This window comes from Balaenoptera acutorostrata, chromosome 2, assembly GCF_949987535.1.
Source record: "Balaenoptera acutorostrata chromosome 2, mBalAcu1.1, whole genome shotgun sequence".
Classification (NCBI taxonomy): Eukaryota; Metazoa; Chordata; class Mammalia; order Artiodactyla; family Balaenopteridae; genus Balaenoptera; species Balaenoptera acutorostrata.
This window is the reverse complement of record NC_080065.1, coordinates 160,085,934-160,100,285: the sequence shown is the minus strand read 5'-3', so window position 1 is coordinate 160,100,285 and position 14,352 is coordinate 160,085,934. Positions and strand designations below refer to the sequence as shown.

Genomic DNA, 14,352 nt, shown 5'->3' with positions numbered 1-14,352 from the left:
TGTTGGTGTGATGGTAGGGTGTGGAGGAGAGGAAGCATTCTCTAATCTTACCATTAAATCTCAGTCTTTTAGGGGATCTTTTCAAGTGTTGATCCAGTGGTATAACTTCTAAGCTCCTTCCTCTTATGTAAGATAAGAAGGCTAGAAGGATGCTAAAGTGGGAAGAATACATTCCTAAGGATGGGATAAGGCTCTGGTAAAGACTTTTTCCCTGGAAAGTAGACCTTTTTTTACAGAGAATGTTCTGGGCTTATTTCAGAAGGATTTCTCTTCTCCTCACTCACACCCACCAGGGGATTTTTCTTGGCTCTTCACCTTGAGGATCTGGCTGGATTCCTGCAGGTAAAACCCCAAAAGGTATGGGGTTCTTCTGAGACCCCCAAGAGTTTCTCGCTCCCCTTCTCATCCTGTACTCAGTGTATTAGTTTTCTAGAGCTGCCATGACAAAGTACCACAGACTGGGTGGCTTACATAACAGGAATTTATTTCTTACAATCCTGGAAGTCCAAGATGGAGGTGTTGCTGGTGTTGGTTTCTCCTGAGGCCTCTCTGCATGGTTTGTAGATAGCTGGCTTTCTTTTCCCTGTTTTCTCATGGTCTTCTCTGTGTGTCTGTGTCCTCATCTCCTCTTCTTATAAGAACAGTCATATTGGGTTAGGGCCTACCCCAATGACCTCCTTTAACCTTAATGACCTCTTTAAAGATTCTGTCTCCAAATACAGTCACATTCTGAGGTACTGAGGGTTAGGACTTCAACATATGTATTTGAGGGCAACAGACTGTAACACTCAATTTCCAGCAATTCATGACAATTACCAGTTAAGTGTCCCTTCCAGTCCGTGACTCCAGTGGCTTCTGCCCCGGGTAAGCAGATCATCTTGGCTGTGACTCTCTCTCCCTGGATCCACCTCTCTCTCCAGACTTCAGCGTTGCACTTTGCTTTGCAATGTGAGTTCTCTGATGGGTCATATAAAATCTTTGCACATCAGTTAGTTCAACCTTTTTGTGTAAAGACGAGATGGATGTTTTCCAAACTTTTTACATATAGGAGCCGAAACCAGAACTCTGGCAGAGTTGGTTTTTTTAAAGACCATCACGGGTCTTTTCCCCTTTGGAGTTCTGTTGCAGAAATCACACTTTTCTCTGGTACTTATCACAACCTGACATTTTATTATGTAATGATTTGCTTGGTGCTGGTTATTTGTGTCTCCCCTCACGACACTAGAGACTCCTGAGGGCAAAGACCATGTCTCTTTGGTCCTCTGCTGAATCACCTTTGCATAGTGCAGAATGCATAATAAATATTTGTTAAATGGATGAGTGAAATAATCAGTTATTAATTATTATATAATAATAAATAGTTATATATAACATACCTACATCTCACTTTAGTTTTTTTTTTCAGTAGAAACAAAGAAAATTGTTTTCAATCTTATTATTTTAAATTTTCTTTCTGTAATTTTCCCTTTGTGCTGTTGGGTCATTAAAATGATTTTCTTGGGTCTTTAAGGAAACCACTGGCTCGTTCACTGCTCTGATGAGGCCTCAGCTTTGGAGCTGAGAACAAGGCCTCAGCTTTGGAGCCAAGAATAATGTAGAGTTAAGCATTTAAAGCTCAGAAGAGGATACAAAACAGTACTTGCAGGATCAAGCCAAACTCCTTAGCCCTTCAAGGTGGGGGCCTTTCTTTTACTTCCATCTCCTGCCACTTCCTTCCGCATTATCCTAGTCAATTTGGGCTGGAATAACAAAATACCAGAGACTGGATGGCTTAAACATTTTTCACAATTCTGGAGGCTGGAAAGTCCAAGATCAAGGTGCTGGCAGATCAGATGTCTGGTGAGGGCCTGCTTTCTGGCCTGCAGACAGCTGCCTTCTTACAGTATCCTCACATGGTCAAGGAAGAGACCTCTGGTAGTTTCATCCCCTTATAAGGGCACCAATCCCATTGCTATGGACTGAATGTTTGTGTGCCCCCAAATTCATATGTTGAAACATAGTCCCCAGTGTGATGGTACTTGGAGGTGGGTCCCTTGGGAAGTGATTAGCTCATGAGGGTCCACCCTCATGAATGGGGTTATCACACTTATAAAAGAGGTCCCAAAGAACTCTCTCACCCCCTCTGCCAAGTGAAGTTACAGAGAGAAGTCAACTATCTATGAACCAGGAAGCAAGCGCTCATCAGACACTGAATCTGCCAGCATCTTGATCTTGAACTTCCTAGCCTCCAGCACCATGAGAAATAAATTTCTGTTTTTTATAAGTCACCAGTCTATGGTATTCTGATAGCAGTCCAAGTGGATCAATACACCCATCATGGAGGCTCTGCCCCTACGACTTCATCCAAACCCAATAACCTCCCAAAGGCCCCACCTCCAAAAACCATCACATGGGAGACGAGAGCTTTAACATATGAATTTAGGAGGGACACAAACATTCAGTTCATAGGACCCGTAATCTATGTCCCTATCACCCTAGAGGTCTGTCCTTTTCTTGAGCTCACCATACTCTTTCATATCTCCAAATATCGTTCCTTCCGTGTAGAATCCTTTTCAAACAGGCAAACCACGATTCCACCTTCCATATCCAGCTCAAATACCACTTTGATGGTGCAGTGTCCCTGAGCCTCTGGGGAACACTAGTCACCCCCTGTTCTGCGCCCTGCAGCCCTTGTAAACACACATCTCACAACGCAAAATTGGAATTCTCTCTCACCTCTCCCCCATCAGGACCATGAACCCTTTGAGAGAAGACACTGACTAGCCCCTCTTTGTATCCCTAGGGCTTCGCAGTTGATTTCAGATCTCAAGGATCTCTTCACCATTTTCCTGGCTTCTTTCTTCTGCTGTTCACATTTTTGAGGCAGAAATATTGGACTAAAGTGATCCTTCTCTTCTTTCCTATTATCAAGTCACCCTATGGTTATTTTTCCCCCTCTGTAATTCATTGTGAAAGCCTGCCCCCTGCAAAGCTCTGTCCTTCTGAGATTCTGCTTTGCTGCCTTGACATGTATTATTAAAACATTTCTGAAAACACACTCTTATGCTTGTTTTTGCTCTTATCAACCAGACAACTACATTTCTGCTGAGGAACTAAATTTAGTTTCCTCTGCAGAAGTTTAAGTGCCATTTAGAGCAACTACACAACTAATGTGAGGTGGCAGTTCCAGCCTCATGTAGAATTTGCCAGCACAGCAATGTGGAAGCTGAATGTGTCAGCCGATTACTCCCTGACCCCCATTTAAGTTGCAATCATCACTAGTGGTGATGGTCCTAGGGCCTTGGTCTTCTGCAAAAAAGCCAGCATCATTTCCTCTATAAGAGTTGATGCCCAGAGAAAGAAAGAGTCGGAAGTAGAAATCTCAGTCCTTTAACTCCCAGGTATGTAAGAGATAGTGTTTTTTATTCTATAACGTGATTTAATTTCTGACTCTTAAGCCTCCACTCTGACTGACTGGGAGAAAACTTAACTTTGGTCTTTGTTGTGGTTCCCAGCATGCGTTTGGAGTTGGACCACAGTTTTGGGATCTTATGCAGGGTCAAGGAGCCCTCTGGTGAAAAGGCTGGGGGTGGGGCAGGAGACAAGGCATCTTGCCCTTTGTCAGTAGTCTATGCAGCTTATTGCTAGGTGGATCCCTAGCTCCTGTCCATAGGTTCCATTAGATCTGGAGGCTTCTTGCTACCTTTGTTTCATGCTTATTTGCAAGCCCCTCTTTATGGTCATTTCTCCAGGGTCTTGCTGACTCCCTGCAGGGGTGATTCAAGTGGGGTTCAAATCCCTTGGCCACAATGCACAGATTTCTCTCTCCTCTCCCAAGCCCAGGGGTATCGTTCTCTACTCTGAGATGACGAAAGCCTTGATGTCACCCTTTCTTTGATCAAGAAACTCTGTTCATGCCGCAAGTACCTTCCCTTTCAGGTCTTCTAGAAAACTCTCTTAGATCTTTTAAAGGTCTTACCTTTTGAGCACAGTAAGAAGGCAGTCTTGTGGGCTACTTCTGCTTTCTGCCCAGAAACATACCATCCCTGAGGCAATGAGTCAGCATAAAAATAACCACTTGCCTAAATAAGGGAAAGAAAGGGAGTAAATGCAGGGGAAAAATAATATAGAGTTGTATCTCAAAATAGTGCCCAGCCAGAGTCAGGTGGTAGGGGTCCTCAAGGGGCACAGAGATATTTTCTCATCTCAACCTCAATAATACACAGGATTGAACACTTCTGCAAGTGCACATGCTTTCTTTTATGTTTACATGTTCAGCTATGATACCAGTAATTTTGATTAATGCTCAATGATTGTGACACTAAATTCCTGGTGTAAAACAGAGACATCTGTGATGCGTGTAATGTGGTTACCATCCCAGAGTAGAAATGTGGGAGAGGGACTGCCAAGTCCAAGGCTGTACATTTAATGTTACAAAAAACCTGCTGGTTTACTCTCCAAAGACTTACTCCAACAGATGCTTTGTTCAGTTGTGCATGAGAGACCCATGTCTTCGGCTCTCTCTCCACAACTAGGCATCATGTCTGCAAGCGTGTTGGATCAGGAAGACTTTGAGGAGATGATGATTCTCAACATAAGAAATATAAGTGACCCACAGCTATTGCTTTGAAGAAGCAAGACAGGTTTCTGGTTGGGAGCCAGAAAGAACGTTTGGAGTTAAAGGAAAGTTGTTGACTTCAAAGAAAAAGAGATAGAGAAGCATGGCAGAATGTTAAATGGACTTTCTTTTTTAAAATCTTGACTCAGAATTCCAGCTAAACCTCAGAACTTAGAGAAATGCCTGGTAAGTACTCTACCTTGTAAAGAGAGGCACTAGACAGAATCTCACAGTGACCATAACTCATCTTTTCAGTGACCATAAATAAAAAGGGTTAGAGATTCAATGGAGAGGATTCTTTGAGCTTAAGTGAAGAGGATAGCAAAGTAAGATTGGGGAGATATTTGCCAGAAGGGAGCCTAGCATCTCATCTCTGGCTGGACACTTGCTCAATTGCAGAATATCCTAGGACCAGACGATTGCCCAGGAGAAGTGCTAGAGGGAAATTGACCTGTGCCCTCTGAAACTGGCAGCTCCAGAGACCAGCGCCAGACCCTCACCTAGATGAGTTTCAAGGCAGAAGGTTTCAGGATTTTCCTTTCTCAGGGAACCAGGAGAGAAGGTAGCAATGAAGGAAGCTTCAAGTCCACTCTCTGTTGGAGCAAAGGGTCGTAAATTCCCATACACCAGGCTGAAACCTCAGCTAGCCAGCTTAGAGCCATTTTGAAAAGACTGTTACCATTAGAATCTAATATCAGTGAAGGGGTCCCTAGCAGAAAGACTGTGAATCTCCAGGGCAAAAACTGCAGACGTCTTCAAAGAGCCCAGGTGTCACCGTGTGTGTGTGTGTGTGTGTGTGTGTGTGTGTGTGTTTATGTGTGAGAGAGAGAGAGCGGGCTTTGTGAGATTTTCATATGCCAGGAACAAGTTTCTTGGATGTTCTCTGGCTTTTGATGAATGATGAGACTAGCTCAGACTTGCAGCTTGGATAGCAGATAGAACAAGGGGCCCAGGGGAAGCTGTCACTCACATCCCCCTGGGAAGAAAGGGCTGCCGTCAAATGGAATAGCCGCAACCTTATTTGCATTGGGGAAATTTGCATGATTTTATTGATTAATCCTAAAAGAAGTGGGTTGTGGAGTTCTTTATTCTCAAGCATAGATCACTTCCTTTTTCTGAATCCCAGATGAGTCACAGTCACTGGTTCAACACCTATAATAAATATCTGTCTCTTCAATAAATAAACGCATATATAAATAAGATAAAGATAAAAAAAATATGATGTGATTTTAGATAGTTGGCCATCAGAGAAATTAGACACGAGGGGTCTGCACCTGACTCTCTAGATGCATCACTAGATTCCAGGTCTAAAGAGTTTGGGGTTGCCCTGGGACCCGTGAGGAAGATGGCCCAGGGCACAATGTCCATTCCTCTGCATCAGAGAGACCTCAGTTTGAATAGCAATCCTCTAAGCTGTGCAATGTGGGGCAAGTCACTGAACCTCTCTGAATCTATTTTTTCATCTATAACACAGTGATGATAATTCCCATCTTACAGATTTGTTCACGAGTATTAAAGGCAACGTGTGAAAAGTGCCTCGTGCAGCGCCCAGTGCATGGCTAGATATTATCTGTAACTTATTTCAGGTTTAGTACATGCCAGGCACCATGCCAGGTGCATCACATGCATTATCTCATTTAAGAGGAATCAGAACCACCTGAGAATATACATGTATACACATAGGTGAGAGAAGTTTCATGTCTAGGAATCTGTCCAAAGGAAATAATAATGTGTGTGCACAGACTTTAGTTAAAAGAGATAGAGAGTGTGTGAGAGAGATCATTTCAACATTATTTATTTTAGTAAAAAAATCAGAAATAATCAATGTCCTACAATAAAGACAATGATTAAACAGACTGTTGTACAGTGCTGCAAAAAAGAATTAAAGATGTGCAGATAAACACACAGTAATGGTAAGTTTTAAAAATCAGTTTAAAATTTTGTACAAACGAATATTTTGTTTAAATGCACAGGTATACGAATGAAATAACAAATGGGCAGTGCTAATGGTGATTATGTCAGGATCTAAGTAAAATTGGTCATTTCTATCTCGATCTTTCTTCATATCCACATTTTCATCTTCTTTATGGAGACAACCTGCTGTTAGGTGATAAAAACAAAACAACAAAAATGTTAGTGTAATTTAAAAATTAAAGTGGGCACATTTGCATCCTTCTGATGTTTTATCTAGTGTGAGGTGAAAGCATTTAGTAGGCAAAGGATTCCTTTGATTTTTATATTTATTAAGTAGGCTGAAAAGAACACTCTCATGAGGCCAGGTAGCTGCTGTTAACCTTGTTTTAGGAACAAGTGTCCTGAGAGATGCAGGGAGGCTGGATTTAGCCCATGTTCAGCCAGTGGGAGGTCATACCTACTGTGCTGCCAGCCCACCTGCCTGACACTGTGAGGAAAGTTACAGAGAAGATAACATGCTGTTTTCAGGTTAATTGGCTACCAGAGAAATTGGACATGAGAGGTCTATACCCAGCTATCCCCCTCCTTCCCCACCCACTGGAAGACCTGGTTGTCACACTGTCCCGTATCATCTGTGGCAGGAGCTTAAGGGATGAGGAAAGGTGAGTAAAGTATACTCTGGAGAGGATCAAATATTTCCAGAGAAATTGAGTGCCTGGCTCAGAGAGGGAGGGATGTACCCCCAACCCCCATGAATAATCATTCTTTTTTTTTGTATGAAAATATATATCTTTCATATTTTAAAAATTATGAGATATATCACATATGTATATGAATGGACTTCTAGCATATGTATTCTATGACTTGCTTTAGTGATCATCCATGCAAATGCAAATAGCTATAATTCATTCTTTTTCACAGCTGTATACTATTCCAGCATGTGCTTAAACCATAATTTATCTATTTCATTTTTGTGAATTTTTTTTTACCATTTATTTACTATTACATGAAATGGTATTACAAAGTAGTACACAGGCAAGAATTTATTGAGAGTATATACCTAGGAATGAAATAAAGAGGGTTATAAGTTACATGAGTCTTCAAAATGACTAGGTAACACTAAATTGTTCTTCAGAATGGTTTTATTAATTTACACTGTCATTAGCCTTTTAAGACAGTTCTGACTTCCTCTTGCTATTTCCTTGTTAACTTTGGTATTTCCAGACTTATTTCTTTTTTAAGTTTTTGCCAGTGCTGAGACAGTGCTTGAAATTGGCACTTTCTTTATCCCTGCTGGTTAAGCCTCTTTTCACATGTTTATGGGTCATTTGTGTTTGCTGTTCTGTGAAACACTTTTCAAATCCTTTGCCTATTTTCTTCTGTTGGGTTGTTTAGCATTTTCGTATTGGTTCGTGGGCAGCAGTTCTCAATTTTGATGAAGATGATAATGATCTATTACATCTACCCTTATGCCAGTATAAACTGTCTTAATTACTGTAGCTTTACAGTAAGTTTTTTCCCATTAAAGAGTTGGGCTCTGTATGCTGATTATTAAGAGACATGTAGAATATAGCCAAGGAAAGGCCCTTGTGACATTTTGTGGGTCCTCATGGTGTTTCTTCCAGTGGTGAGCAGCTAAACCTGAGTTCGGTTAACACTCAGATAAAATTTATCACTGGTGACAGCTCTTATTCTAGGAAAGACCCCCAATTTAAATTCTTCTAGGTAGTTAAGGGAGGGGCAGCAGCTTCTCTTGAGCCTGCAGGGTCTCCATGGCCTTTGGCTCAAAATAATCCACATGCCAAAGTGGCATATCTTGGGAGGAGGCTCATTCTGAATCACTTCAGTCCTGCCTTTGAAACTCCCTCAAGAAGGTTCACAGTCCAGAATTTGAGCTGGTAGATTGTTCCATCTCTGAATCAGTGGTGAGCACTGCCTGATTCAGAGACTGTGCTATTTCCATTAGGTTTCCTGTAAAAATAAAAGTTGCTTGAGGATCCTCTTTACATTCCCAAATCTCAAGATGCTTTAGATAATGAATTCTCACAAACTTTCACCTACAAAAAAATTTTTTTGTTTTTGTTAATAACAATCCTCATTTTAGAGCTGATAAAGAATGCTTTTATGTCACCTTTAGGCAAGGCCCAGGTCACTTTCTGTTCTGTCAGTCATATGTTGTATGCCATTCCATAAACTATCCCGCAGAAAATCAGAAAAGGTCAAGAAAACACTCTCTCATTCACAGGATAGGATGGAGGGGTGGACCTGTCCATTTAGGTCATGGGGAAATCAAACACTAGGGATGATCCAATCCATTCAGGGGATGGAGAAATGAATACTCTGAGAGATGGCCAATCCATTTAGAGGCTGAGGGCTTGTGATATTGTGATTTACTATATATATATATATATATATATATATATATATATATATGCATTTGGTCTTTGTCCTCCTTTCTGGCTCAGAGCTCCTAAAAATCTTGGAATTTTCTAAGTAAGGAGAACTACAAAGGTGTCTTTTATTATGTTCATGAAGTGGCATTTAGACCCTGCCTAAGGATGTGGCTGGTTGCTGGAGAACCAACCACTTGATGAGAGAGGTTTGGAAACTTCAGTTCCACACCCCCTGACCTCCTGGGAGGGGAGAGTGGCTGGAGGTTGAATCAATTGCCAATGGCCAGTGATTTAATCAATCATGCTGAAGGGTAGTAGAATATGCCACTCCAAAACATGTCTCTTTGCTATAAGGATTATTTTACGCTGATTATGATGTCGGGTGTCTTTGGCCTGCAGCGGCTTGCAGCAGGATTTCGGTTCCCAGCCAGAGGTTGAAGTCAGGCTGCAGCAGTGAAAGCGCTGAATCCCAGACACTAGACCATTGGCCAGTAACAAGGCCCCTGGCCCTTTGGCTTTGCAGAAATGAACTCCCACAAAAATGGAAAGTAGTGAAACATGTAAAGTGTTTTGTAGGAGGAAAAAGAGTATGTGTGAATAGGCACAAACAGGAGGGCTCAGAGAGAGAATTGCCCCCTCGTGGTAGTTTGAACCACTTATATGGGGCATTTCTTCTGGGTTTCCTTTGGCCAATCATCTTGCTTTGCCTTGTTCCTTAGTCCGTATTTGGTTTATCTTAGGGTCCTCCTATGTGTGCACTCACCTAGAGTGCACTCTTAGTTGCATTCTAGAGAAGAGGCCTATGGGTAGGTTGACGTCACTTGCTATGAGGTGCCGCCTCCTCCCATTTGACCTCCGAGGTACCTTTCTGAGCATGTGTAATCAGGAAGGTCTCCTTGACCTCGAGAATCAGAAAGATGTGGTCTCTTATCTGGGCAGGGCTCCGCTCCTCCTCCTCTTCATCTTGGAATATCTGTCCACAGGGGACAAACTCTAGCTGCTCAGCCTGGGCCCCATCTATCTCCTGCTTCGATTATTTTTAAGAAATAGCAGACATAGGAAAATCTCTTAAAACTAGGTTAAAGTTACCCTTCGTAAGAGACGTTTACATTTATAAAGGAAATCTCCACTTGTAAGGGTGGTATCCCTCTCTGGACCAGGAACAGAAGGGTGACTCTAAATGTCTAGAAATGCTCATCAATGGACAAGGCAAGGACTTAAATCTGCATAACAACCTTACTGCAGTTCACTGTGCTTTTCCTGGTAACCTCCCCAAACTGGTCTCCCCTTCCCTTCAAAGGCTTTTTAGCTTTAGTTGGAGACTGTAAACAAAGAATGTCACCTGCCATCCAGTTCTACACAGATCAAGTCCTTAGCTACTGCAGTCACTGACCTTCAGTACATCCTGAAAATAATTCAGAATGAAAACCAGGATGAAGCATTCTGTGTTTTGGATATATGAGCCCCTAGATAGTTAATAAGCATATCTAAGGAAGAATTTCAATGACCCCAGATTCTTGCATCTTCCCATACATAAATAAGCACTAAAACCATTAACTTGAGATGTGTTTTTTTGTGTGTGTGTGTGATTGATGCTGAAAACTTGACCTGAACTGAACTGAATCTCGGAGACAGAGTTTTGGGTGAAGTAGAAAAGAATAGCTTTATTGATTTGCCAGGCAAAGGGGGATACAGCAGGCTTGTGCCCTTCAAAAACTGTGTCCCAACCCAGGGGAATTTGGTGAGGAGTTTTATAGCAGTGGTTCAAGGGTGGGGTTGCAGATAAGAATCAGGGTGTGTGCAGGGCCTGCATGCTTTTAATCTGGCCTCAGGTGATCTCCTGATGAGTTTCTGTGGTTCCTTTAATCCAGCCTCAGGTGGTCTCCTGATCTTCCCTGAAGAATGCTTTATCAAGTAGTTAACGTCTTCCATTTGTTGGGAGGGTCCTGCTCAGTTTCATGACTAGCAGTAATCTTTTACCAGGACATATGCTTGACTACTCGTATTTCCAGCCCAAAAAAATTCACATATATATCCTGGTTCCTCCCCTACCTCTTTGGAGCAGTTCCTCAAAGCGATCTGAGAGGCTGTCTCCAGGGCTAGAGTCCTCAGTAAGGTCCCCGAATAAAACTGAAACACAACTTTTATGATGTGCATTTTAAAATTTCAGTCGACAAGATGTTACTTAAGGTGGTGGCTTGGGCCATTTTGGGGGGCTATTCAGTTTTCCTGAGTATCTCCCATGTATATAGGAAGTGTACATGTTATTAAACTTCTGTTTGTTTTTCTCCTGTTAATCTGTCTTTTATTACAGATGAGTCTCAGCCAAGAACCTAGGATCTTTGAGGGAAAATTACTTTTCTTCCCCATCCCTATGTAATGACGCCTCCATAAAAACCGGAAAAGAATGGGTTTGGGGAGCTTTCAGGTTGGTGAAAACATAGAGATTCAGGGAAAACAGGGCACTCAGAGAGGGCATGGAAGCTCCGCCCCCTTTCCCCATACCTTCCCATAGGCATCTCTTTCATCTGGCTGTTCCTGAGTTATACCCTTTTATAAAACCTGGTAATCTAGTAAGTAAAATGTTTCTCTGAGTTCTGTGAGCTGCTTTTGCAAATTACTTGAACCCAAGTAGGGGGTCATAAGAACCTCTGGTCTATAGCAGGTAAATCAGAAGCACAGGTGATAGTCAGGACTTCGGATTAACATCTTGTGTGTGTGCCTGCTCATGCATATGCATGAGTGTGTGTGTGTGTGAGTGTGTATGTGTGTGTGAGTGTGTGTGTATGTGGCAGGAGGGGCATTCTTGTAGGACTGAGCCCCTCACCTATGGAATCTGACATTATCTCCAGGTAGATAGTGTCAGAATTGAGTTGAACTATAAAGCACTCAGCTGGTGTTGAACAATTTTGGGGTGTATAGGGGAAAAAAAACCCACATTTATCAGAATTGGGTAACAGAATATTAAGGACTGAACTACTTCGAAGCCTGGGAAGTTTCTAGGAATTTTCCCAAGTGTTAACTATGCACTTATTAGTATCTTCAGCTATTCAAGAAATAATTTATCTCTTTGTAAATGGAAAAAGTATCACTAAATAGCAGTTTATTACCTTGACTGACTATTCTGGAATATTAAAAATATGGTGTTGAGGAAATAGTGGTTACCCTAAAAAATGCTTATGATATGATATGAAATGAAAATATCAGAGTGGAAATACCAAAATTAACATGTCTGGTACCCATTCACAATGACTGGCTTTGCTCCCTCCAATCTTGCAAATCTCTGTGTCCAGCCATGGCCAAGTGACCCCATGACCAAATCCAATATTGAGCTGTCCAATCAGATTTGATCATGCTGGAATTTGAATGCTGGAATGAGGCCTTTAAGAGATGGAAGTGGGGATGAGGCTCTATCTTGTTTAGATCCCTAAGTAGAGTTCCCCTGACTCAGGTGAGGGGTCGTGAGGATTTTTTAGAGTGGCCTCATGTCTGCCCTTTCTGGAGTCTGGTGGACCAGTTATTTTTTGCAACCGAAGAGACTTTCTTGATGCCCAGGAGCATGGAACGGGTCATTTACTGAGTGTCTACTATGTGTCAGCAATTAACCTATATCATCTAATCAATCCTGACAGAACTCTCTGGGATAGATGTTATTATCTCATTTGATAGATGAGAAAACTGAAGTTTAGAGATGATAGATAGCTACTCCAAAATCCTTCAGCTGGCAAGTCATAGGATTTAAACTCTGTTTTCTAATCCTGTGCTTTTTCTACTCATACTTAGACCAGATACAAAATCGGAGGATTACAATGATGCAATCAAGGAAAGAAACACATGCAGATAGAAAAGAAAAAAAAATAGCCCCTCCGGCCAGGGGTGCTCTAGATGCTGTGCGGAGACCCTTTGCACCCCTGCGAACATGGCGCTGCAAGTGGCGCGCAGCGTGCGGGCCGCGATCTGCAGCCTGCGCGCCATCTCTGCGCCCAACGCGCCCTGCCCGCCGCGGCCCTGGGGACTGCGGGCGGGCGCCGTCCGGGCGCTGCGCACCGGCCCCGCTCTGCTGTCCGGTCGTAAATTCACAGACAAACATGAATGGGTAACAACAGAAAACGGTGTTGGAACAGTGGGAATCAGCAATTTTGCACAGGAAGCTTTGGGAGATGTTGTTTACTGTAGTCTGCCTGAAGTTGGGACAAAATTGAACAAACAAGAGGAATTTGGTGCTTTGGAAAGTGTGAAAGCTGCTAGTGAACTCTATTCTCCTCTATCAGGAGAAGTAACTGAAATTAATGAAGCTCTAGCAGAAAATCCAGGACTTGTCAACAAATCTTGTTATGAAGATGGTTGGCTGATCAAGATGACACTCAGTAACCCTTCAGAACTAGATGAACTAATGAGTGGAGAAGCATATGAGAAATACATAAAATCTATTGAGGAATGAAAATGGAACCCCTAAATAAACTAGTTTGAAACAACTTAATCTAGCATAGTTGTCTTAAATTAGTGGTGGATAGATTTTTAAAAAGCAACTTTTAGCAAAAGAAACTACTTGAAACAATGTTGCCTGAAGAAAATACCCCTTAACTTCCTAATGATTTCAGATAAACACTATGCATCTTTTTCACAACACCCTGTGATTTTTAGGCTAGTCTCCAGTTATAATACTCAGAATTCCTGAAATTATCTGTGGTAAAACTAGTTATAAAAATTATGTAATTCAAGGATAACATTGCTATCTTAACCTTATATAATATTGTAACTTGCTTACAGCCATCCCTGGATTTGGGTCAAAATACTCAATGAACTTGCCACTGGAAATAAATGACAGTGGAGACAAGTTTGTTAGTTGTATAGTGTCCAGTGAAGAACATTACTATCTTAATTTTGCAATATACTGTGTTTGCTGGTGCTATTTTTATACAGTGAAGCAACAGCCTTGCAGGAAAATAAGAAACAGTTTAATAATAAAATATTCAACTTCTTAAAAAAAAAAAAAAAAGAAAAGAAAAGAAAAAAAAAACAGAAAGAAATAGATAAAAATGTTTGGCATTCTTCCATTAGGGTACTGGGACTGGAAATTTTTCCTTTTCTGCATTTTCTAAATTTTATTTAATGTACACTGAGAGTAAAAATGAGACCACAGCAGCTCCCGGGAATAGTTCAGGAATAGGAGGCTTCTCTACATGTCCATGTGGGCACCTCTGCCTCTTCAGCTGCATTTGCAGCCTTTCACCTGCTCTCTGGGAAAAGATCTTTTCCATGAGTCACCTCACTCCAGACGCAAAGTGGCTTCTTCCTTCAAAAGGCACACTGCTATTTAATCATAAATAATTGCTGCTCAGAAAGATCGGCATTTTACATCCCTCAGATTCCCTGTCTCTCAAATCAAACAGCTCAGTGAATCATTAAGTCAGTATAATAGAAATTCTATCTGTTTAAAAACCCACC

The 14,352-nt window shown here is 41.7% G+C and overlaps 1 protein-coding gene across 1 annotated transcript; it reads left to right on the top strand.

Annotated features, from left to right (window-relative positions):
- The first annotated feature begins 12,771 nt into the window (after window positions 1-12,771).
- Window positions 12,772-13,348, top strand: LOC103009279 (glycine cleavage system H protein, mitochondrial-like). The gene has a single exon (XM_057541035.1). It carries the CDS (start codon window positions 12,824-12,826, stop codon window positions 13,343-13,345), a length of 522 nt encoding a protein of 173 aa, XP_057397018.1. The 5' UTR covers window positions 12,772-12,823; the 3' UTR covers window positions 13,346-13,348.
- Window positions 13,349-14,352: the final 1,004 nt, after the last annotated feature.

Coding starts and splice junctions, on each gene's coding strand:
- LOC103009279 (XM_057541035.1), top strand. CDS start 12,824: ATGGCGCTGCAAGTGGCGCGCAGCGTGCGGGCCGCGATCTGCAGCCTG.